The sequence below is a fragment of the Tetrao urogallus genome (genome assembly GCF_951394365.1).
Source record: "Tetrao urogallus genome assembly, chromosome: 4".
NCBI lineage: Eukaryota > Metazoa > Chordata > Aves > Galliformes > Phasianidae > Tetrao > Tetrao urogallus.
The window spans coordinates 59,884,574-59,911,091 of NC_136817.1; the positions used below are offsets into that span (position 1 = coordinate 59,884,574).

At 38.0% G+C, this 26,518-nt stretch overlaps 1 protein-coding gene across 1 annotated transcript in view; it reads left to right on the top strand.

Annotated features, from left to right (window-relative positions):
• KIAA0232 overlaps window positions 1-21,405 on the top strand; it is a gene marked incomplete at both ends in the record, with an annotated part of 44,016 nt that extends 22,611 nt beyond the window's left edge. Inside the window, 6 exons of the mRNA XM_079534214.1 lie at window positions 4,795-4,861; window positions 6,189-6,270; window positions 7,649-10,946; window positions 18,072-18,180; window positions 20,177-20,274; window positions 21,226-21,405. Coding sequence (XP_079390340.1) covers window positions 4,795-4,861; window positions 6,189-6,270; window positions 7,649-10,946; window positions 18,072-18,180; window positions 20,177-20,274; window positions 21,226-21,405 — 3,834 coding nt within the window. The remainder of the gene's footprint in view (window positions 1-4,794; window positions 4,862-6,188; window positions 6,271-7,648; window positions 10,947-18,071; window positions 18,181-20,176; window positions 20,275-21,225) is intronic.
• Between the last annotated feature and the right edge of the window lie 5,113 nt (window positions 21,406-26,518).

Genomic DNA, 26,518 nt, shown 5'->3' on the forward strand with positions numbered 1-26,518 from the left:
AAATATAGACTGTGTCTATATTTTGTAAATGTGTATGTGTAAATGGAGGAATTTCTGCTGGAAATGGCAGGAATTGTGGAGGCAGTGGGGATATTCGGTTTTGGTTCCCACTTCTTGTGCAGAGCACCTTTGACCATGGATAGGCAAGTAAGTCTGCTCTCACCCCGCAAGAGGTCTGAGGTGCTTCTAACAGTTCCTTTGCATTTGAGAAGATGGAAACCTAGGCATTGCCTAGTTCTTTTTCATTCTACAAAATAGAGAAATAGATGTGTGATTGCAGTGAATCACGTTTTGTACCTCATTCAGTTCACGTGGCTTAACAGCTGATTCATATGGAATAGCTGCCTAATCCTTCACTTGGTGACAGGCTGCGTGCCAAGAAAACAGTCGTGGTGCACTGGGATCAGAGGACAGTGTCTGTCTGGAGAGGCTGATGGCCTGTCGTAACAGTGATTTGAGACTATGAATCTATTGATTAACCTTAATTGCAAGATTGTTTGGACTTGTGTTCTGTGAGAGAAGCGTCAGTATTCCGCTCAGGGGGTCTGAGCAGTGACCTCCACAGGTCCTTTCCAACCTGTGTAGTTCTGTGGAACTGAAATATGGAAATGTGGAAGTAAAGCAAGGACTTGTTTCAAAAGTCTAAGCTAGAAAGCTCTCCAGACACCCAGGTGATTGGTTTGGTCACTGAAAAAGCCTCAAGATGAACAAGGAACTTTCCTCATACCTTGCAGGCCTCACGTAGTGCACCCTGTTCAGTGCATTAGGAGCATGCAAGGCAGAGCTTCTAGAGGAAAGTATTAACTTACTAGGCCAGAAGGGAGGGGGGGGGAATGGTAACATTACAATCTTTGCCTCTTGAGTTTTATAATCAGTTTTTCTATTTCTGCAGTTGTATTATAGTACATCTGGTTTCGAAAGCTCATTCTAGATATTGGATACTACAACTCCTTTTTTTTTCTTGGTATGTTTTCTATTTCTCTGTCCAAAATTTTTGGGTATTGATGATGTACAGATTTATAGATCAGTGCACACGTTTGCATGGCATTCTTTGGATCGCAGTATGCAAGCCATACATTGACATCATTACTGGAATATGGAAAAGGCTGCAGAACCAGTGAAAAAGCAAGTTCTGCTAGCCTGTGCTGTCTTCGATTCCATAGAAGAAATGGTATGAAATCATTGTGACCAGTTGTGTTCAAATCCAAGGAAAAAATAAACACTAAATCTTCTGTATGGTGCTCAGTGGTGCTTGTTTGCAATGCTCAGAAAACCACTAACAGAGATAAAGGTCAGCCAGAATTAAAGTGACAGGGCCTGATGTTTGACTGCTTCTTCCTTTAAGCTCTCAGAATGTTATAGCTGGTGTCCACTGTTACACAGACAACAGTTTTTAGCAGACTTGAATTTTATATGCATAATACTATTTTTTTTCCATAGTTGCAGTTAAACTGAATATCTTAAATGCATAAAAGTATTTCTGAAGTAATTAAGTGTACGGATTTAGTCTCTTTTGGGAACATTTCTGCAGCTATACAGGACTGAACCTTCAGAAGCAGTGGAGTTGCTTTGAGCTGATGTCATAACTTGCCATTTCTTGAATTGCTCCATTTGAAAAGGAGAGCATGTAAAATGATGTTGATGCTTTGTTGTTATTTAAATATATTTGTATGGATGTGTGTATGTGTGTGTATACATGCGTGTATACAATGTATGCAATATATAAGTATAAATTTACATCTAAAATGTGTGTGAGGTTTTTTCTTTTTTTTTTTTTTTAATTGCTCTCATTCCATGCTACGCAGAACTGCACTTATTGGGCTTCGAATGGAGTCATTTTGGTCAGTAAGCAAGGCTGGCTAGTAGTGAGAGTCCTCTTAACTCAAGCAGTCAGATTGACTGTTCTTTTTCATGCTGGGTGAGTTCAGAAGCTTAATTTATCTATTAGCACAATCATTCCTGTGCCAGTAATATAACACCTCTCCTTTATGTAATCCTTCCCTTGCTTCAGCCAGCTGATGAAAAGCCAAGAAGCAAAACTTTTGATGGAACTGGCTGTAAGTTCAAGCAGAGGAATGAATTTGAAGGATATTGGAAACAGTAAGACAGAATAAAATGTGTTTGGTATGGAGGAAGATTTGACATACGAGATGGAATTTTGAATTAAAAAAATGATACCCTATCTTCTGTCATTCGAATGAGAGAAATAGGTTAGTAGAAATCTGGGTCAGTAGTTTAAATAATCTTAGAGATGATCATAAGATTTAAGTCTTTCATGTTGGAATTACAAAAGCAATCCTAATTAAGTGCTAAAACCTCCATATTGGAAAGTACTTATAAAGGTACTCTGATATTTGTACTATTTGGGGATTGCCTTTGCATTTGAACCTGATCGAAGCACTTGAGGCAGCTCACACAATATCCTGGCATATCCTGCGTTCTGGCAGTAGGATTGCTGAAACTGCTGTGCATTGACCTAAACAATGGAAAATTTCAGTAAATAAATCATATATTCAGATAAGAACACAATCAGATAGAAGATAGTTGCTGAGGCATTCATTACATTGCCTGCAGCCTGTTTTTACAGACTGCAGTAAGAGGTTGAGTAAGTGGTCTCTGGAGACTTGGCATTCTGCACAGTTGTTCGTGGTTTGTTTTTTTTTTTCCCTTTAAACCTAGCACTAGCTACATGGGAGTGCTATGCAGGACAGCATGCAGCGTGTCAGCTGACTTGAGTATTAGTTTCATGGTACAGGAGGAAATGAAGTGTTTGATTCCAAAAGTTTTCCCTTCTTCGGTGCAATGGTGAGCATTTTGTTGCTGTTCTGGGTTGATTTTTTGTTTTTGTTTTGATGTGATCGTACAGATTTACTTCCTTAACTTGTGTTGCTTAGATTTTGAGTATTTGCTACATGCGCCGATTCAGTTAGACAGTTCTGAGAGCTAAGCAAAAACAGGGCCAGCTCCTCCTCTGTTGCCCTTTTGCGGGGAGGAAGGGGGGGGTCAAAAGAGGTAAAGGTATAAATTGACAATTCTTACAGCTATGTAGGTTTGTCCCTTTTACTGTGCTGCTTGGTTGTTTCTAAGTAATATAATTTATGTTAGTAAATTTACTGATGTAGGAGATACCTTCTGATGTTTAATACTGCTAAGTCATACTCAGTTAAGTACGTGGCATAAAGTTTCATATTTAGTACTTCAGTGCAGCAGTGCCGATAGGAACAGAAAATTGCTTTCTCACTTGACTGCAAATAATTAAAATTTAGAGGTTAGTGTGTACGTCATTGCTTTAGTATATGATTTTTCAAGGGCATGTTTCTGACACTGGTTTAAACAAGCTGGTTCTCTGTATAATTTAGTATTTCCTTTTTCATAAAGTTTATTTGTGCTTTAATCTCATACGTTCACATTTCTTAGCAATTTCTAGCCAGTAGCCAGGAGAAAGAAGGATCTTTTATATCATGGGGAAACAAAATTCGCCACCATAGTGACACAGCAAATCTTAAACTTTGAATACATTTCTTTACCATGACGCGTTACCTTTGGAGAGCGTGCATTTTCACTCCGTGTGAGTGCATGAGACATGTCAAACTCAGAAGGTGAGGTAATTCCACAAGAGCTTTGTACAAGTCTCACAATGTCCAAGCGGGTTGGGGACGAGATGGAGCTGCTATTGGGGAATCTGTGCATAGGGTAGAAGAAGCTGCCCAGTGCTCCGTATTTACCACTTGCAGCAGTAGGGTGATGTGAAGGTGGCTTTCCACATCCTCCTCCCATGTTGCCCTGTGCTCCTTTTTGCTGTGGTTCCAACCTTCTGTTTGCAGTTATGAAAAGTGCAGTTGCCAAAGGTGACCCCTGAGTACCAAAATACTCACCTCACCTGGCTTTTCTTCCACAAGAAATTGTCATTTCAGGCCGTAGGTTAGTGTTCAGTATTTCACTGACTGGCATCCAAGTTTTATTCTGTTAGAACAGCACGGTGTTTTCTCCTATGGGACGCTTGGCAGCATACTGTTCTGCTTTATGCATGTTTATCTTCCAGCATTTTGCTGTTCTGGTACTGTTGTTTGATCTAGAGCTGCTCACAAGTCTAGGCAGATAGAAAAAGCAGAACAAATGCATGTGTAAATAACACTGAAATGAGACTTAAAAGGAAATTTGAGTGTAAAGAAGGCTTATGTGGGGGAATAAAGGAGCAAATAGAGGCTTATAGGGGAAGGTGAATAAGCTGTTTATTTTTCCCTCTGCTCTTCTAAACAAACAACACAATGTTAAAAATTGGGCATTGCAACAACAGAACAATGGGGTATGTGTTGCATGTATCCTCCACGCCACCTGTCCTTTTGCACTCTTCTACTTTTCACCTTCACCTGATTTTCTTCATCTTTTTCAATAGTCCCTTTCTCACAGGTATAAATTGAGCAGCGAAAGGGCTCAGACTTAGCTTTCTGAAATGCATCTTAGTGATGGACTGATTCTTGGATTTTGTCCTGAGACACTCAGCCAAACCAAGTGATACAGTGCAGTTAAGTGTGACAAAGCCTTGGGTATACAGTGATGCTTCTGACTTGAAACCTTAGTGCGAATTTCATGGGATTTACCTCTAATGAATTTACTTAGAGGAATGGATTTAAATATGGGGAATAATTTAGTTACCATGTGAAAAGAAAATGGCTGCCAAGACATGTTTACTGTATTTTGTTGTATTTATGTAAAATGAATATCCTTTTTGCTAAGTTTTGTTTTTCTGTTTTTCCTCCTTTTTTTACTTCTGTGGTGGTGTTTATTGTGCAGAGCTCTGGGATTGAAACTTTAGTGGAGGAGCTTTGCTCCAAACTGAAAGACCTTCAGAGTAAGCAAGGTAAGAAATAAACCCTCAAGCTTCTCAGGTTATATGTGTTGTATTAACTGTACTGTAATTTTTCATTTTGGCCACGCAATTTAAAAATAAACATTAATAATTTGATTCAAAGAATTGCATACAGTTCCAACAGTCGTACACTGGTGTGCTTTGTCTGCCTAAGAAGAAGCCATTCGTGAATAGCATTTGCCTTGGGAGAACACTTCTTTTTTTTAGTGAATACTCCATATTCGTTGTTTTCTTGTCAAAAGAAATGAAAATAAATCAGGCTTGATTCTGTTCCTTTTGTATATTGATATTTGCAAGGAATAGATCGGCCTCAAATTACTCTGTGCTAGCTGTTCTGTGAAAATCATTCAAATAAGTGTAATGGAGGTGTGCTTGAAATTCCTGGCTTTTAGGGGAGTAGTAATGGGGGCTTTATGTTCTAAAGCATATGGCATGATATAAAATTGCTGTTACTCCACTGTGAATTCTTTGCATGTAAATGTTTGTTCGGGCACACAGCAGCACCCTCTGACACCTTACAGTAAAATGAACAATAAAGAATAAGTATTTGTCTACTTAAAGGATGATTTTAGCTGTTTCAATTCATTTTTCTGCTTTTAAACACTAATCACTTGTCTCAGTATTGAATAGAACTGTGTTGTGACACTTCCTTGCTGAGTCAAAATGGTGCTCACCATTTATTCAGAAAAAAATAAGTAACATTTGTGTGCATTTCACAGCTTCTTTTATCTTTCTTTTTTTTTTTTTTTTTTTTTTTTTTTTTTTTAATTTATGTTTTACACATTCTAATACAAAGAATTGAAAATCAGTGTTGCTTTTTGCTTAGGAAGTATGCCTTCATATGCTCTCAAAACAGCGACTGGATGCAAAGGAAAAAGGAAAGGAAAAAGGAAGCAAGGATGCTTCCTTTTGGTGACATGCAGTTCTTAAAAATGTTTAGTTAAACTGTTGGGTTTTGGTTTGCTTGTTTTTTGTATGTTGTAATGTATGATGAGGATAGGATTTGAATATGAAGTAATTAAAATCTCAATAAGAAATGTCCTAATGGGGGCATTGCTAACCACAAAATGGCCTGCAGCTGCTAGCAGTTTGGTGAAATTTTCCAGGCCAGCAAGACAATGGTGGAAGTCTTGAATCTTTGGTAATAACTTGTGTCTTCTGTGTCCCTGATGCTCAGACTATAAATTGCTCCAGTATTTTATGAAAACGTACTGCTATTATAGATGTATGTCCTGGTGCTTTTTGTTTAGTACTGGTATAAAATGTATTGGCTTTTTGAACTTTTCTGTTAAGCATTTGGAATTTTCTTCCAAAACAGAGGAGAAGATTCACAAAAAGTTAGAAGGCTCATTGTCTCCTGAAGCTGATTTATCTCCCACAGCAAAGGATCAAGTAGAAATGTATGCATTTATTATTATTATTAACGTAATCATATTTTATTAATATATCTCATAACTGCTCTCTTCTCCTTCTATATTCGTATTTTAAAACAATGAAGTTTTTAGTGGTAAATCTGAAGCTTTGTGGATATTATGCAATCTTTGGTTTTTTTCCTGCCATCTTCTTTTGTTCATCTTACATATTTAAGTATAAGAAAGTCCTGACTACTTTCTTTTTCCTTCTTCTTTTGACTATAAACTGAACTCAGACCAATACTGTATTTTAGTCTGCTCGAAACCAAGTCAGCTAGAAGAATTAAAAGCCCTTAAAACAGCATGGATTGACAAACTGCAAGAAGAGATTGAGTTTTCCATCTTCTGAACTTCTGTTGCAGAAATGGGAAACTGAAACTCTTCATAATCCTTAATCTCTTCATAACCAAAGTGACCTATTGGATACCAAGTACCTCAGTCTGGTGTTAGTGAAGTATCCAGGAGCTTTGTGGTTGACTTTTCTTGGACATACTGCTTTCTCCATCTTCTTAGTCATTGCTTGCAACAGTCCAGTGGAAGTATTGCTAAATGAACAATACTTCTTCAGGAAGCTGATTCTGTGAACTCACATTTAACTTAACTGCCTTTTGAATGTTTTTGAAAAGGTTTTCATTGGAGCATGCATGAGAATCTGCATGCATATATTTATTGTCCAACATAGGCTGCTTCAATCTTGTCCCTGTTGGACAGAGCTGTTACACGTTATACTCCTGTCGGGCAATATCTTTTTTTTTTTTTTTTCCCAGTAGCTAAGGCTTTTTTTTGTTTTGCTTTTTTTTTTTTTCTAGAAGTTGGGACATACTGGTTTCTTTTCAAACACATACTGATGTTTGATTTTTTTGAGCAACGTTTTTTATAAGTGAAGAACAAACTATGTAGAAGCTAACACTGTGTTTTGCAGTGTATAGTTAACAGTGGACAACTGAAATTCAGAACTAAATTGACTGAAAATGAGGACTTCCTCATTTATATTTTTAAGTTGCACACCTTTAAGGTAGCTATTAAATAGCTTCAATATCTAATAAATTTGGGATCAGGCCTTCGCTATTTTAAGCAATCACAATTTTCACCTACAGTGAAGTTTAGTACTTTCTAAAAATAGGAGTTTTATTTTGTAGTATCTTTTAAAACATGCATGAGTATATAACCATAAGTTTATCTTAATCTCCCCTTTGTTATCATTCAGGTAAACAGGGCAGTGAATGGTGTGTGTATAAATAGAACAAACTAGGCTTTTTTTGAGAAGTGGATAGGCAGTGTTTTGATGTGTTTTTAGTAATACTTTCTATTTAATGCCTGTCTGAAATTCTAAGATACAAATGTCACCTTTTTATATTACTTTTAGGTACTATGAAGCATTTCCTCCTCTTTCTGAAAAGCCAGTTTGCCTGCAGGAAATTATGACCGTGTGGAATAAATCCAAAGTATGCTCTTACTCTAGCTCCTCATCTTCATCCACTGCTCCACCAACTAGCACAGATACATCTTCTCCAAAGGACTGCAATAGTGAAAGTGAAGTAACTAAAGACAGAAGTAATAAAGTACCTGCCGCTGTACATGAAAGAACCCAGCAGAAGAAAAGTAGAAATGAGAAAGAAAACAAGTTTAGCAACAACGCCATTGAAGATAAGCCTGTTTTGTATAAAAAACAAGTCCGACATAAGTCTGAGGGAAAGATGCGTCCTCGCTCCTGGTCATCTGGATCCAGTGAGGCTGGCTCGAGTTCTAGTGGTAATCAAGGTGAATACAGGGCATCAGTGAAATGCATTAAAGTGAGACACAAAACAAGAGAGGTGCGAAATAAAAAAGGGCGTAATGGGCAAAGCAGGCTTGCAGTGAAATCTGGTGAAAAGGCCGATAGAAAAGTCCACAGTGGAAGCAGTAGCAGCAGCAGCAGCGGGTCCATCAAACAGCTGTGCAAAAGAGGTAAAAGGCCATTAAAAGAAATTGGAAGAAAAGAAGCTTGCGGTAATGATGGAAAAGATTTGTACATAGACAGCAGAAATGAAAAGGAATATAAAGAAGAGCCCTTGTGGTATACTGAGCCGATCACAGAGTACTTTGTTCCTCTTAGCAGAAAAAGCAAGCTGGAGACTACATACCGCAACAGAGAAGATATATGTGGCATAACATCAGAGGCTGTAGAAGAGTTGTCTGAATCAGTGCATGGTCTTTGTATTAGCAACAATAACGTTCATAAAACATACCTCGCAGCAGGTACTTTCATCGATGGTCACTTTGTAGAAATGCCTGCAGTTCTAAATGAGGATATTGACCTCGCTGGGACCTCAGTTTGTTCTCAACCAGAGGACGACAAATATTTAGATGATGTTCATCTGTCCGAACTAACACACTTCTATGAAGTGGATATTGATCAATCCATGTTGGATCCTGGTGCCTCAGATACGATGCAAGGGGAGAGTCGGATTTTAAATATGATTCGACAGAAGAGTAAAGAAAAAAATGATTTTGAGGCAGAATGTTGCATAGTGTTAGATGGAATGGAGTTGCAAGGGGAAAGTGCAATATGGACAGATTCAACCAGCTCTGTTGGTGCTGAAGGGTGGTTCTTGCAAGACCTTAGTAATTTAGCTCAATTTTGGGAGTGCTGTTCATCTTCTAGTTCTGGCGATGCAGATGGAGAAAGTTTTGGAGGAGATTCTCCTATCAGATTCTCCCCCATCTTAGACAGCACAATGCTTAATTCACATATGCTTGCTGGCAATCAAGAGCTCTTTTCAGATATTAATGAAGGGTCTGGTATAAACTCTTGTTTTTCAGTGTTTGAAGTGCAATGCAGTAACTCTGTTTTACCGTTTTCTTTTGAAACACTCAACTTGGGAAATGAAAATGCAGATTCTAGTAGCACTGCTAATATTCTTGGGAAAACACAGTCTAGGTTGCTAATATGGACCAAAAATAGTGCCTTCGATGAAAATGAACACTGTTCCAATCTTTCAACAAGAACTTGTAGTCCATGGTCACACTCAGAAGAAACACGTTCAGACAATGAGACTTTAAATATTCCGTATGAAGAATCCACGCAATTTAATGCAGAAGATATTAATTATGTAGTTCCTAGAGTGTCTTCAGGTTATGTAGATGAAGAAATTCTAGACTTTTTGCCAGAAGAAACCTGCCAGCAACAAGCTAGAACTTTAGGAGAAATGCCCGCTTTGATTTTCAAAAAAAAATCTAAGCTAGAATCTGTCTGTGGTATTCAGCTCGAACAAAAAGCAGAAAATAAAGACTTTGAAACTACACAGGGGTGTAGTGCAAGCAGTCCACATGGAGATGGCTACAGCTCAGGGGTTATTAAAGATATTTGGACAAATATGACAGACAGAAATTCTGCAGCAATGTTAGAAATAGAAGGAATAGAAGATGAATTGTTTTCAGCTGATGTAAATAACTATTGCTGCTGTTTGGATACAGAAGCAAAAGTTGAAACCCTCCAGGAGCCCAATAAAGCAGTGCAGAGATCAGAGTATCACCTCTGGGAAGGTCAAAAAGAGAATTTAGAGAAGAGAGCGTTTGTCTCAAATGATTTGTCAAAAGTAGATGGTGGTGACTATACTACACCGTCAAAACCTTGGGATGTTAACCAAGATAAAGAAAACTCATTTATACTTGGTGGTGTGTATGGGGAGCTGAAAACGTTTAACAGTGATGGAGAATGGGCAGTGGTGCCACCTAGTCACTCAAAAGGGAGCTTATTGCAATGTGCAGCTTCTGATGTAGTGACAATTGCTGGTACAGATGTTTTTATGACTCCAGGTAATAGCTTTGCCCCTGGTCATAGGCAGTTATGGAGGCCATTTGTGTCATTTGAACAGAGCGATCAATCAAAGAGTGGAGATAATGGATTAAATAAGGGTTTTTCTTTTATCTTCCATGAAGACTTACTGGGAGCTTGCGGTAACTTTCAAGTTGAAGAACCAGGGCTTGAATACTCATTCTCTTCCTTTGACCTGAACAATCCATTTTCTCAAGTTCTTCATGTAGAGTGCTCATTTGAGCCAGAAGGAATTGCATCTTTCAGCCCTAGCTTTAAACCTAAGTCAATTCTGTGCTCTGATTCAGACAGTGAGGTTTTACATCCCAGGATATGTGGTGTTGATCGAACGCAATACAGGGCTATAAGGATTTCTCCAAGGACTCACTTTCGCCCGATTTCTGCATCTGAACTTTCTCCAGGTGGTGGAAGTGAGTCAGAATTTGAGTCAGAAAAAGATGAGGGAAATATTGCTGTCCCTTCCCAAGTAGATGTGTTTGAGGATCCACAAGCAGATCTCAAACCTCTGGAAGAAGATGCAGAAAAAGAAGGGCATTATTATGGAAAATCAGAGCTCGAATCTGGAAAATTTCTTCCCAGATTAAAAAAGTCTGGAATGGAGAAGAGTGCACAAACATCACTGGATTCCCAAGAAGAGTCTGCTGGGATGTTACCAGTAGGAAACCAAGATCCATGTTTAGAATGCAGTATGAAAGAATCCCTAGATGGGAGGGTAATGGAGAGCTCTAAAGTAAACTGCAGAATAGTGGAGCCGCGAGAGGAGACTAGCAGGTTTTGCAGTTGTAAAGCAGGATGCCATTTCCCCACTTACGAAGATAATCCTGTTTCTTCAGGAGAGCTCGAAGAGGTACGTGGATGTGCAAAATTACGGAATTTGCAGCTAACAGGTGGTAACCAGCAATTTGTCATGTGACAGTTCCATTTAAATGATTGTAGTTGTACAGCTCTCTAGGAAAATATATTCTACAGAAACACAAGAGGTTCTGCCTGAACATCAGGAAACTGTTTTTTGTTTGTTTTTTACTGTGAGGGTGGCATAGCGTTGGCACAGGTTGCCATAAAAGGTTGTGGAGTCTCCTCCCTTAGAGATACTTGGAAGCTATCTGGACACAGTCCTGGTCAATCTCCTCTTGGTGACCCTGCTTGAGCAAGGAGGTTGGACATGATGACTGCCAGAGGTCCTTCTGAACCTTAATCGTTAAGTGGTTCTGTGAAATATTAACCATTTTCAGGCATTAGTGTCATCTTGCATAGCTTTGGAAACACGTGCATGTGTATTCTCGTGTACACTTTAAAATCTGTTAACATAAGACTTTTAGTTTATGATTTACATATATTAAAGCGTGCATAAATTTTGAGTAGTGAAATATTACTGGTTTTGATTCATGCCTATTTTAAAATACCAAGAGGAAGATCTGAAGTCAGTCTTCTCAATATGAATGTCAGTATGAGTTTTACTATTTCCAAGTAGAAGACTGGAGCTGAACTATCGCATGTCAACTTAGGCACAGAAATGTTTCTGGAGAAGGGGTAATTGCCTGGAAGGTAAAGTGTTCTCTTGTCAGTGTTAGACATAAAATGAAGTAAAGCATGGATGCAAAATGTACGTTGCTACCGCAGCACTGTAAGCGAGCCTCAGTATGAGTTGAGCTCAGAGTTTTCACTCAGTTAATTGTAGGTTAAGTAAAGATTTAAAACAAAATACCCTTCCAGCCATAAATAGCCAAGCTTTTCTTGCTGTTAGCTCCCTCTGCTCTTGAAGGAAAAAAAAATCCTTGATCTCCAATATTTGTCCCAGAGAAACTGCATGGATACTTAAGGTGAATCTGAGGTGGTCTTTTCCTCTTCAGTCTCTTCCTCTGTGTACCTGGCAGTTGTAGTATCTCCTTTAGGAAGGAATTCTTTGTTTTTAACTGAACAATTGTAATCAGCTTGTGTTGTACTGATTGTATACTCTTTAGTTACAGGTTTGAAACGCTAAATCATATATGGGGAGAGTAACCATTTTCTTGCTAAATCTGAAGCAAACTTGTGTTGAATGGAAAAGTTCGTTATTTTTCTTCCTCATTTATTGCTCCTCTCATTCTCCTGTGAATTAATTACTATTACTGCTTCTTCTGCTTGTCTGCTGCTTGTGCAACAGAATCAAATAACTGTGGCTTCCTGCTTCTCCAGAGTCTGGGGATTTTCTGTTTGTGCCAGGCCTTGTGATTAAAGTCACCAATAAAATGAATACACCAAGGCTATAAGTCAGAGGAGATTCTGGAAATTACCTTTAACCAGGCATAACAGAGTCTGTCTAGCTTTATCATAGGGTGGAATGTAATAAGTGAATAAATGGTAATAGTAGGAGAGAGAATTTCCTTCCAGCCTCTTTACAGATCTCCTTTCTTGAAGTTTAGCGCTCCATGAGGATGATTTGCGCTTTTCGATGACTTACCCATACAAGAAAATAGTATGTGCTTGCTATAAACTTATAGTGGCTTCAAAGTTTATGATAGCTGCAAGCCTTGAAAAAAGCACTGGTACCAATTACTGCTCAGAAATTTCTAGTATTCTATTTTCCTTATATTCTCTGTCACAAGAGTAAAGCTAACTGCTTCCCGTTCTCAGGTCATGTACTTTTGGCAGTCTGGACTCTAATTTGGTTTGAAATTAAGCTCTTCCTAGGAGACTTGAGGAGCCTGATTACAGTTTAAACTCAGAAAGACTGGGTCAGCTAGCCTTCCTATATATAGTGTGTCTCAAGAGAGTGCACGTGCACTCTGGGCTTGTCTAAGAGCAGTTAATGCATATCTGATGGTAATTGGCTTTTTAACTTGAGAGCACATTTAAATTTATTGAAGTTAAGTCTATATGTAAAAGTTTTCAAGCAGTAAGGCAACAGATTCTAATGTATTGGTTATGCAGCAAGCTGTAGTAAAGATGATGATTATTTTGTGTGCAAGGGTGCAAGTGTCATACAGTTAGACTGTTTGAACTTGTTTCTTGTTAGGAGTAGCAGTATTCTCATCAGTGTTAAAATCAATGTAAAAAAATGTATAACTAAAATCATTTAGGAGAGACATTCCTTCTTGACACCCTGCAGATATGCAGGGGAGGGTATGATTAGCAGCAGTCAGTTTTTCTAAAGGATTCTTTAAATGAGACTTTATTGACTTACGATAATATTTAAATGTGTTGTTTAACTCATTGTTATCTAACAATGTTTGAGTTGTGTTCTGAGATACGAGTATCTCCAGTGTTTTGCCTAAGTAATGAACTTGAAAATACTAATGTAGATCATGATGTAATGGTGGATGAATTGGTTTTGCATCACATAAACCTGTATTATGTACATGTGCAAACACATTTTTCAATACCTCCTATTTACAAGAACATAAAAGAATCTGGCTGAGTTTCCTTCCTCCCTTATTTAGCACTCCATTCAGGATTGTAGCATGTTTTACAGCAGGAATGTGCCAATAACTCACACTGAAGTTCTTTAAAATTGTATTATATACCTTGTCTTAAGATTTAATTAAAAAAAAAAAAAAAAAAAAAAAAAAAAAAAAGACATTGAGGTACAGTCCATGTTCTTCCAGGTAAATGCTCTTACCATTTAGCTGTGGAGTTATGGGTAAGTATGCCCTGTTAATGGTGCCTGACATTAATAACACTGAAACTCATATCAATACATGTTACATGGGCTCTAATTTAGTAGGTGAGCCCTAAGAATGCTTATCATACTCATAATGAACTTGTGGGTTCTGTTGGGTTGTTACTATACTTCTGAGGTCTGAACATGCTAATAAGTGCCCATGGGCTGAGGGAATTTGATTAGCAAAATCACGTCAGTGCTCGTGGATCTTGTGACTTAATTGGCCTCTGAGATGTGCTGAGGTACTTTTTGATTGGAGTAATGGGGTATTCGTATTTAACTCGGCAAGCTGGAGCACTGCGCCCAGTGTTGGTCATCTTTCTTGAAAGAAGGTAACCTGAAAAGCGCAGCCCAAAGTTCACCATTTCTGAAAATAGTGGTGGCACTGAGGAGGTTTCATGTGAAAAAAAGAGAAACTTGAAGGAGAATGCAGTGACAGAAGATAAGGAAAGAGTTGTGTTTGTTCTGTAAACTCTGCTTTAACTCTCTTTAACTCTGACGGGCTTTAGGAATATACAGCTTAGACTTGGCTTCCTTTGTAACTACCACAGCCAGATGTATGTTCCCAGACTAGCTGATGAAGTATAATTTGAATATCATCTTTTGGAATGGGACTCCATGGGTTCATTGCTGCTGTGACGTCTAAATTATTTGTGTTTGTCAGCTCACTTGTTTCATGTTGTATATATTTGTGTATATGAAGATGCCCTGTGTTTGAGACATTTCGTGAGCTTGGACGTCATGGTTTGCAAGTCTTTATTGCCTAGAAGTCTTGAAGAGAGGCAGAGAATTGAATAAATTAAACTTGCGAGTCATGTTTTTGCACCAATAAAAGCAAAAAATATATATATTTGTAGAAAGTAGATGGATAAAACAGCTGGGAAGAATGCAAAAATCCTGCTCAAATGCATGCAGTGCTTGTGTTGATTTTTGTAACAGCAGGTTGAATTATCTCTGCGTAATTTTCCATTTGTTTTCATAAAAAAAAATGTAGTCAAAGAGGTCTTAGCTACCTGTATTTTCCTTCTTTTACAGTGGTCTTACAGTGGCCCATTAGAAAGAATTTCAGATACTTGGCAGTAATATTTCCATACTTGGGCAAAACGTTATTTATATGGAGCTGAACACTGTTAGATTTGTGGTTAGAATCACCGTTATACTAACTTCAATTACAACCTTTAACCAGAAATATGGAAATAATTAACAAACTAAATACACACAGTGTTGGGAAAGGTCAAAGTTTTAACAGGCAAAAACCAAGTGTGTTCCATCACATCTTGGTCTCAGTCTTACTATCTGATCTGGAAAGCTGCTATATATGCTCTTTCTCACATCTGTAAATAGAAGAGATGGAGAAAGCAACTTCATGTACAGAGTTGACAGCATAGGAGAAAACTGTCTGTGGAGGTTGCTCACTTGTACCCTTAGCAAAACACTAGATTGCACTTGCATCATGATCTGCAAAGTGGCCATTATCTATTTACATTCAGAAGATCTTCCATGTTTGCTGCATTGGTTGAACTGCAGAGTTGTTTCACTGTAATTAGATCTTTGAAACAGCATGAGAATTTTTAGAAGGAAAAAAAAAAAAAATATTTTTATTTCTATAGAAAGTATTGGTACTGATGTTCCAGAAACCAGAGGTTTCATTTGAAATTTTAGATGAAAGACTAAAGATAGCCCTGCTGCTGTGTGAACTTCTGAGCAAGTTTTATTTGGGACAGACATAAAATGATGTTGGAAGGAGCAAATGTCAGCAGGTTGCCAATGAAGGGTATATAAATGCTAGTTAAAATTTTGGAGATTCATTCTTCTTTCATGCTGTTATGCAAACAATAGCAAACGTTAACAGGATTTTATTCCGTTGTTGTATGGAGAAGCAAGTGAGGGACAGAAACAGAAGCATGCAGAAAATAATTGAAGTTTTAGTTTTTATACGTAACTGCAATTCTGACCCTAATTACTGCAAAGTAGTAGAAAATTGTGACTGACTTGGCCAGAGCTGGGGACAGGTGAACCTTGCATAACTGCAGTGTTGTAGTCATTTTGTGAGTTCTGAAGTCTTCAGGTGATTTTACATATCTTTAGCCAGAGGCTCTAAGGAAAGCCTGAGTTTTCTAGCTGTAAAATGCAAGAAGGAAACCATCAGTCTTCTCCCAGACCTGCAGCAAGGCTGGGAGTGAAGCAGCCATTGCACGTGGTTTTGCCTTGTTAGCTTTGAACTCTGTTCAAGAGAAAAGTAAAATAATATGAATGATTTTAGAGAGGAAATCTGCCCCTTGCAGTGTCTAATGCTAGTACAGTTTGAGAATAACAGCTGTTCAGATGAGTGACTGGAAAATTTAAAACAACTTTTTGGAAGTGTGCGTACAAGAAAGGGGAGGTATAAGCTGAAAATGTAGTTGTAAAAGAAAGAATGCTAAATTGTTTTTTAATGTTTACTGACAAACTGCAATTGTATTAAACATCTAAACAATGAAAGGAAGAAATGGTTTAATTCAGTGAATGTATAGACAGCAGCTCCTGCCCCTCATCCTCTCCTGAAGACAAACCCCGGCTGGATTTAGTATTGGTAGCAGATCTTTCTAGAAATATCCCTTAGTTTTAGACATCAGACCTTAAAGCTGGCTTAGAAGTCATTCCATGAGGATCATCGCAGGGCCAGGAGCACCAGATCACAGCTTAAGCTGTTGCCCTGCTGGGCTGCTTCTCTTCCCTATTTCACACTTGTGATACTGGGGTAAGGCTGGCAGGATGAGGAGCAGAGCTGGCCAGCAGCAGTCACTGAGCTGCCTTCCTGATGCAGACATGTCGGCTCTGATGGTGGCTCAGCCCAGGAAACAAGGAAGCCGTAGCTTGTGAAACCCTGCCAGTCTGAAGCTGGCTTTGTTTGTAACCTGCTGTGCTTCACCCAGCACATCACACGGAGATAGGAGTGCAGGTGTGACATCAGCAGCATGAGAGCTCTGAAGTTAATAAAGCGTAGTGCTGGTGGAGTTTAGATACCTCTGTCTGTAGTCAGCAGCAGAGTGATGATTTTATTTTTCTGATTCCGTTTGTTTCTACCTGTGTGTATTTCCTGTTAAATTCTGCTTCAAAAACCCTTGGGCTTTTTTTTTTTTTTTTTTTTTTTTTTGACTATGGCTTTATTTCCTCAGAAATCCTTTTTCTAGAGTTAGAGTTCTTGCTTTTGGAGGTTTATTCTGAAAGGGGAGTATTGTGATAGGAAAAAGCATGATCATTTCAGTGTCTGTTGCAGGAGAATTTCATGGGGAAAAGAATTTCATCTGGAAGGTGCTGTCATTGTGGCACTCCTGAGTTGGTTTGAGAAAGACTTCCATTTTTTGAGGAATAGCAATTTGTATGTTCAGGTTCTATGGCTTCATAATTTTGCAGTAGATTAAAGAGGAACAAAAAGTGGGGAGATACTGATTGTTGGTAGGCAGTGATCTTGGAACTCTTTTCCAACCTCAGTGAGTTCTGTGATTCTGTGAAGAAGAGGCTCCATGATTTTCCATCCTCAGATGTTCTCAGGGTTACAGAGGAGGGAACTGGATAGGTATTCAGCATTGAAACTCACTTGTTAGCACTTCGTAGCGGCTGGTAGCAATATTGCTACTATATGTAAGAACAATTCCACCTAATATCTATAGGGGATGCTACAAGCTGGCATCTTTGTAAGGGGGAATGGAGTTACAGATGAAGTCATAAGTCTAGGGAAGTCCCCGCGTACCAAGCCTTCAGTATTTCACGAAGAAAAGGCCCTGGTAAACTTCAGTTAGCACTGCAGTATGTTGTGGGGGAGAATATTTATGCATTTTTAGTGAATATTTTTAGCATAAGCAAATTTATTAATAACTCCTGTAACTAGTTTTTCCTCATAGTGACATTAATTCTCTTACTGCTCTTATAATAATGGTATTGCTTATTCACCCTTCCAGAATACAGACCTTCAATTTTGCTGGGTTTTGTTTACTTTCTTCTGTTTTGTTTTACACTGAATGATTTATCGTGTTGGCTAAGATTGTTTCGTTTTTCATCTCTTGGATATCTGTGTGTTCTCACTGAGATTATAAAGTGTGAAGCTGGAATTCGTGGTTTTGTTCTGGGTTTGTACAGCTCTAAATCTGTGATGTAAGAGCCCCTGAACAGGTTCGTACTGGCTGTAGCAGTTCAGGTAATGGCTGTAGTTTGACAGTCCTTTCCCATTAGTGTTAGAAATTGAATGGTGTGACCTATGCGACCTAGCAAATTGACTGTCACATCGCTTTCCTCCTTTTCATGTAAGTATGTTATTTATGGCATAATGAAGCATGATTATTGTCTAAACAGTTTTCTGTATTGAATACTGATCTGCAGAGAATGAGTGGCAGCCAGGAAAAGCAGTGCTGGTGGGAAAAGGCGCTCTATTCTCCCCTTTTTCCTGTGTCACAGTGTGAAGGTAAGAAACCGTGCATGCTTGAACTGTTGCATCTGGGCTAGAATTAAGTGGTCTTTGTTGTGGATTTGAATTGTTGCAGATAAGTTAGTACTACTACTTACATTTAAACAGAAACAAACACAAGAAAAAGGAAGTACATTTTTATAATAAATTACCTGAGAGAGAGCTGGGATTCCTAAATTAGATCTGCAGTCAAACCTTCGGCATGATTCTAACTAGTTCTTAAGTGAAAGAGCTTTCAAAATAGTCTTACTATTTTGTGACTCACTTAATTCCAGAATTTGGCTTTACACAGAATGCGTTAACCTCTGACTCTGAAAATACTTCATGACATTTTTTGAATGCTTCAATGTGTACAACGTGTAGGCAACTCATTTTCACCGGAATGTAAAAGCATAACTGCCTTTTATAGGTTTGCATAAACAACATGCTAATTATTTGGTGAATGTGAGGAATTTCTCTCAAGCTGGGAAGCAGAGGGATCTGCCTCCTGGCCACCATTCACAGCGACAGTCTGGGAGTTTTTTGGTCCCACGCTGAGCATTAAGCTCAGCCTTGGTGGCAGGCAGCTCACTGGCAAAAGCAGGTGTGCTTCCAGCTCTCTCTGTTGCCTCCCAAATATTTGTAACGTCTGACAGCTGGCCAAAGGCCAGGAATTCTGTCAACAGAATCCAGAGCTTTTTTGTTTGTTCTGGATTTTGCTGCATGCCAGTTTATCTTTTCTGGGAAGAAGGCTAAATAATGCTAGAAATCTGAATAATAATTCTGAACTGATGGATCTCTGATGCTTTCAGAGACTCAGTGCAAGAAACTTTTCATCAGAGATGATGTTCTTTAATAGTCTGGAATTACAGTAGCCAGTAATTATTACTGAATTATTTTTAGAGTGCACCTTAGAGTACAGCCAACTGAACCATGTTTAGGTTACCTTCAGAAACTTCTTTGCTTAATGAGCTCCCAGCTGTAGAGATGTGTTTGTGCTGTGGAAGGGTTCATGCCTACAGGGTTTGCCTCCTGGGCTTATCAGACTGGAAAAATATTTGGTATTTAGAAAGTGACGTTATTTAGTGTCCTCTTGTCAAGTTTTTTTCCCATGGTGGTAATTGCAGAGATACTATCTGTCTAATAGCAAATGCAGTGACTCAGAACTGTGAATATGTACTTTATGCAGAGTAATCCTCTAACTCCTGTGAGTGAATTGTGTCGTCTTACTGCTGACATCTGCTGGTGAACTCACAAATTGTCTCAGTGTTTCACTACCTTATTTCATCAGAGGAAAGCAGTGTTTAAATTAAAAAAAAAAAAAAAAAAAGTCCAGAAGCTGCTTAATACAGTGCCAGAATTTGTGTGAAGTTGAATAATTCAAGGAATTTGTCTTTTAGACTAAGCTTAAGAAAACCAGAGCTTTATACTCAGATCTAATGTTACTGCTTCACAAATATGGAGTTTCCTGTATGGATAGTTATATACACGTGAACACTGATGCATGCAATCCATATGTATTTATATGTGCTGTTATTATATATGGAAGATTATCCTGGAAAATTACAAATTACAACCATTCTCATTCGCAATTTTTGAGCTTCTGTCAGTATCAGACTGCACTATATTTTGTGTGCGCGTAGAAATATAGATGACCTGAAACACTGTGCAGTATCAGAATTGAGAAATGTATGGAACCGTTGATAATAAAGTAATTTTTCATCTTTGTGCTGTATTTTCTAGATGTTTTCATTAACTGAGCAGCATTATTATTAACATCAGTTTAGTTATCCAGGAAAGACTGGATGTTGCCTCAGTAAGATATTACTTTGAGCTATTTATGGATGTCAAACTAGAATCCTCCATGAGCACAGTTTAAGTGATCTAAGAGTGTGATCTAGCGTTCAAGATGCTTTCATTTTGGCTCAATGCAAATAATGGCGTACCTCAATTTTTCTTTTTTTTTTTTTTTTTTCCTTTCTTTTTCCTCTGAACACTCCCCATCCACTCTAAGAGTGTTATACAAATGCCAAGGGAGAGAATGGTGTAGGAGAATTTTCAGATGTAAAGGAAATACCCAATGATGAGGAACATCTTTTAGATTTTAACATGGTAAGTTTGCCACTGGACTGGGGGATGAGCTCCTTATTTTTATAAGGGTGTGCCACTGTGTCTTTCTGTTCTTCAGAGTTTTCAGTCTGACCTCAAATGAAGTCCCTACAAAAATCCTTGAAAGCTTTTCTTCCCTTTCTGTGTCTTTTTTAAAATCTCTTCTGTATCTCAAGCATTCTCCTGAAAACTCCATGGAGTGCAGAACGTTGGACTTCGAGTAGCCAAGGAGATTTGGTTTCCTCTGGGAATACTTGGCTTTCATCTGTTGTGTGCGCTAAACATACACGCCTTTTTTCCTCAGCTTCTGATTTCATTAACTGTGGGGTGGGCTCCTGTGCACCATGAAACCAGAAAGGGCTAATAGTTAAAGGAGTAAGTAGAATGTATGCTCAGTTCTGTCCCTACTGCAAATAAAAAGCTGATGGACTGCACGGTAATTTTAGCTGTAGGGAAGACCTTCGTGTTTACATGCACTTATTGATGTCCTTTTGGAAGCACTTAAATTTAACACTGTGACATGCTTGGTGTAGCTTTACTGATTCAGGTGAAAATGTATGGACTTTATTCAAAATTCATCAGATTTGTGCTGTTTTCATTATATTTAACATTTACTATCAGCATTTGGACACAGCTTTTACAGCAATATTCTCTTAAACAACAAACAGTGCAATAATGACACATTGTAAGTTTACTTTTGATTCTCTTGCTGTTTTATGCAAATCCTGAAGGGCCCTAAAATTCCTAAGATAATTTTTATCTTACCACGTTTTTTCCTGCTGTTCTGTAGTTGTCAATATATCGTGGACTAAGACAGGAAAGAGAAGAATTTACCCTGAATTGTGACACTTCACTTGAACATGTACAATTTACTATTTACCACTATTTACCAGCCCAGAAAAAAAGCAAAGGTTTTTATTGTTCCCCATCAACACTGTCAGTTTAAATCCGTAGGTTTCTTCTGTTTATGAAGCAAGATGTGCAGATGATATAAATGCTGAGGCAAAACCAAATGGCTTCAGGAAGAAGATCTACTCCAGCGATAGCTCCAGCTCTGAAGACACAGCTTCAGAAGGTGGCAGTGAATGGGCAGATCCGTGTGAGGAGGAGCTTTTTTCTCGAACTCAACTATAAAAACTGCAGAGTAGGACGGATGATTTAAAAGTAACGTGAGGTGGAAAACTATCCTTCTTGAGGGTCTGTAGCTCTAAAACAACAACTTGAGTTTCCTCTTCAGTTAATGGATTCAGATGTGTATTTATCTTTCTCTTCTTGCTTATTTTATAGATGAGGACACAGCCGTCCTGTTGAAGATTTTTTTCACCCCCAAACTGTTAAATTCTTGGCTATTTGAACTAGACTAGATTGTGTTGTTAAATCAAGAATGGATGTGCATGTGCTTGTCTTAGTAGTACCACTGCTTTTTTGCATCTTAATTGCAGTTATTTTCATTCGTAACTGTAGCCCTACCACTACTGCTATCTTCTTAGCATCGCAGTGTCTACAAGTACTTCTGCTATTCAGAGACTTTAGCTTTTGGCACATTAGGCTTTGTTCTTTAAGAACCGGGAGATAAATACTTAACACTGTAATCTATCAGTGCCTTTCTGAATGCAGGAGAAAAGCATGAATGACTTGTCCAGTCTTCATTCAGTAAATCTCATAACTTTGAAGTAGGAACAACAGGGTTGTGCTTTAGAGACTTACAGAAACTGTGTTTTCTATCCTATGATTCCCTTTCTCCCCCCTCCCCCCCCGCAAACCAACACTGAGGTTACCATGGTTTGTATTTTTGCTAACTGGAGTAGCCAAGGATTTTTTGTAGGTATGGAGGCAATGTGGTTTTTCTTTTTTTTTTTTTCTTTTTTTTTTTTTTTTGTCCTTTTTAGCAACTTGCCAACATAGGGCAGTATGAAAAGAAGAAACACCAAAAATAATAAACCACTGGGGTGATGTGTGGATTGTTTTGAATTTTGTAACAAGTAATGAGGATTTTGTCTTGTTGCAAATGATGGCATTCTTGTAACCTGCAAAAGCATTCGAGACTGAATTTGAGCCTGAATGATTGAAACTCTCAAAAATGCTCAGTGTGTTCAGTGTTTTAAATGCAAAGGGTCAGTGCTTCACTTGAGAGAAATCCTGTGGCTGCTGCAGTTAGCTGCTGTTGTGGCTGTAATTTAGTAAATCTCGTAGTTCATTTTGTGTTTCTGAGAGAATGTGTGGGGCAAGTTACGTGTGTGGTGGGTGGGGGTAGGGAAAGTGATGATTTACAACATACATGTGTGATTGCAGTAGTGACTGTTGCTTTATGTGACTTGCTTTTCAATTTTATTTTGTTAACTTAGAAAGTCAATACATTGTCAAGTTGCATCTGTACAAAACTATCAACTCCTTGTGCTTGTAACACATTATGCAAAATGTATAAGCCAGGAGGAGCAATATTTGCAAAATTAAACATTCTTAGTTTTCACCAACTCGTAGTTAAAAACCAACAACGAAGAACTAATTATACAGTAGCAGCATGTCTATAACATCAGAAAGTGCAGAAAGTCCAATATTGACTTGAAAAGCTTAACCATTAATTTTGACAGGCAATAAACCTCACGAGAACTACAGCTGTTTGAAACGTGAGCTGAACTGGCTTTGAAATATGTTCTGTGCTAGGAAGGTTTTCTGAATAACTGGGTTTTGTTGCCTTTATTAAATTGATAGCATATGAATTAAACGCGTGGTTAAAAAACCATGCCATACTTTGTGCAACATTTTAGTTGAGTTCCTTACCTAAAATTGGCTCGGTTTGTCCTTACCCTGGGACTTTTGTTTTGGTCCTCCTATTGAGCTATGTTTTAGGGTTTGTATTTATACAACAAATCTTTTGACACTTTACAGTTTCTTTTCTTAATTTATTTGCAGACTTTGGAGAGATTTTTATATATTTTACTTTCTTCTGGAGCTTCCTTGAGAGCTTGTTTAGCACCTGCACTGAGAACTAGTTAACTGTAACATGAAAGTAAACAAGAACTTTACATGTAAATTCTTCAAATCACTGCAGTGAAGAATGGAATAGAACTTCATTCAAGAACAAGAAATGACCAAATGGACATATTTCAAACACAAACTTCAGCTCAGTTAATTTTGGCTAGAGCTGCTTCTTTGGTTAGAAAGGGCTCAAAAATCACAAAGGTGTTGCTTATAGTTACGTTGTGGTATGTAATAATTCCAGCACCTTTGGGGAAAATAAAACCGTATTTTGAGCTTGGGCAATAACAAATTGTCTTTACCTGTTTTCATAGTTTACTGGCTAAAGCTCTAAAGCTTTCAGTGAGAAGTGAAGTGTGGTTTTTAGTTTTTCTGTATGGATAGAAACACAAACAAAACAACAACAAAAAGCATTAAAGGTTGGCATACGCTGAACCGCACTGTGGTATGAAGCGCATTGCATATCCATAGCACTGAAGTATCAGTTTTCCATTCCTGGGCTGAAATTTGTTTCTACTTTTTGCTTCAAGTGGTTGTATTGTTCTGATTTCACGTACACCAGAGTAACTGATTTTGTTTTCTTGTGGAGTTACTTAACACCAAATAAAAATATAAAAGGACAATTGGATGGCGTGTGTGTGTGCTCATTTTCTTCTGCTAATAGTATGTGACTTACATAACACACAGCAGTTAGGAATTAAACATCCTAAGAGGAGTTAGTAATGATGTTTCTAATTTGGGAGTCCTCATTGCTGTATTTCCTTGTGTTTTGTACTGAAAAAAACCCAAACATTAACAAGCTATTGCTTGTGTTCTTAAAAAACAGAAGAAAACAAGGCAGCATGTTTAGTCCTCACTTCAGTTACTTATGTGCAAAATATCGTGGTGTCAGTGAAAACATTCAATGTGCAATGACATCTTCATGTTTAGAGAACACAGGACCTCTATTTTTATATGGTGTGAAATGTTTTTAACTTGTGCCCAGAGATCAGGTGGTCTGTACCTGACTTCTGCTTTTAGAAAAACTGTTTGTGACAATAAAATGCACACAGGTATCATCTATACGTACATCTTGCCTTGCTGGGAAATATGAAGAACAAAGGGAACTCTATAGGTCTGTGAATCCTCTTTCCCTACAGCAACAGCTTATGTGCAGAAGGACTTTTAGATTTATTTATAGTTTAAAGAGAGGGGAAAAAAAGAATAACTAGATTGCCTACAGAACACAAAATCTTGTTGGTTTTTCCTTTCATTTCATGTCAATAGCTTATGCTTAAGAGGAGTACAGCCTGGAGTGGTTGAAGCCTGTCTTCAAGGTGTAATTTGCTGTGTAATTCAGTTGTGTTACAGTGGGTTACCCTCATCCCTTCCAAGTACAGGACAGAAAATGTTACTGAATGTTTCCTTTATTGGTATTGCATGTTTCTTTTTTCTCCTACTGTTAATCAGGAGGATTGTATTCTTTTTCTCTTGGATATTTTTTCATTTCGTAACTTCTCATTTCTGTGCTGACTTTTGGCTTTTAATTCCATTCACTTGGAGGTGGACTTGAATCCATGTTCTGTTGATTCTGGAACCTTTGTTTGTTTGACAGCAGTGCTCTTCAAGAAGACACAGGTCTCCTTCATGCTTTTTTAATACTTTCCTCAATTTTTTCCTATGATACTTGAAACAAATATTAAGTCCTTTGAAGCATTACAGATCAATAGGGAGATACTAATTTGATTTTTGGTCTGCCCAAATTGAATATTACCTGTTTTCATTCATCATTACTATTTCTGGGCAACTACTTTTTAACTCAGTACTCCCTTGCTTTTTTTCCTAGCTGCGTCCAATAGAAAGTTACTGCATGCTGGGTTCATTCCCTTTTGTACTGCAGAACTAATCTGTTTGCTTTAGAAACACAGTTTATATTGTGCTGAGATACCAATACGAGAAGCAGTATTTTTATGTGTAGTCTTACTCCTCCACACCTTTTTATTTCATAAACAGCTTGTAGACAGTGATAAAAAATAGCCCAGTTGCATGCATTTAGTTACAGTAGTACCAATTCAGATGTGCTGGAAAGTGTCATAGGATCTTCTCCTACCTTTCCCTCCTTGCAGCAAAGCTTTCAACCATAGAAGTCTATTTTTACCTAGTGGTTAACAGTAGTTAGAGACCTGGTTTCACTTCCCTCATCTTTTTTTACATTTGCTAGCATTAGATTAAGAAGGAAGCATTTTGGGGGCCAGTGAAATGGCAATTTCTCTAGCTGTTCCTGATTCACCTCAAACCTACTGAAACTGTTTAGTAGATGCAGTAGGAAAGGCAGTATAGATGGTGGCTGGGCTAGAAATGGACTGCTGTCCATCACAGATTGGTACAAGACAGACAAATATATAGTTTTGCAAGAACAAAATTAATTTACAATTACTTTGAAGTAGAAGGGATAATTATTCTCTTACTTTGTCAAAGCCATCACTTTGTTGGATAATATTGTGACAAGATAATAAAAAAATATCAGAAGTATTATCATATAATAATATGATATGTAATATTATAATATTAGAAGTTAGTAGTAAAAAGCTGAATTTAACCACTGTTTCCATTTTCCACAAAGCAGGCATTATCCATACATACAAGTGATTCTGTGAAGCAAGGAGGAAAAGATCAGTGTCTGATCTCTGTTCTGACATTTCAAGACTGAACTCTGTCCCTCAGCACCCTGGATTCTAACAGATTATCTGTCATTTGCTTATATTCAGCATACATGTGCTCTTGCTTACGTGGGCTAACACAACCTTAAATGGCAGTGAAGGGAAATCCAGGCAGGAGCTGATCAGCTAACATACAGTGATGTCTGACTGTGAGACACTCACAGCACGCAAACCATTTGTTCACTGGAGAAAAAAAAAACTACTTTGAGATTTCTAGTGGTTTCTGGCAGAACCACTAAAGTCCAGATCAATAGGGAACTGTGCGGATTGAAGCGAGGCTCAGTTTAGCTGTCTGGAGCCAGCTTGCATCATACTCAGCAAGTTACCTGGCAACTGATAAATGAAAATTCAATCTAGATATTTCCATTTAGTTATTGAAACAAATGTCTCTGTTGCAAAATAGTTGAAGCTTCAAAACAGGGAACGCTTTTCCCATATCTGTAGGCATAAGAAACGTGAGAGGAGTTTGTGTTTCTGTTTTTGTACTGTGGAATTCTGCCTTGTTTGAAAGAACTATTGCTTTGCATACTTCTTTAGTAGGCATGTATACTTGGGAAAAATCAGTGAGA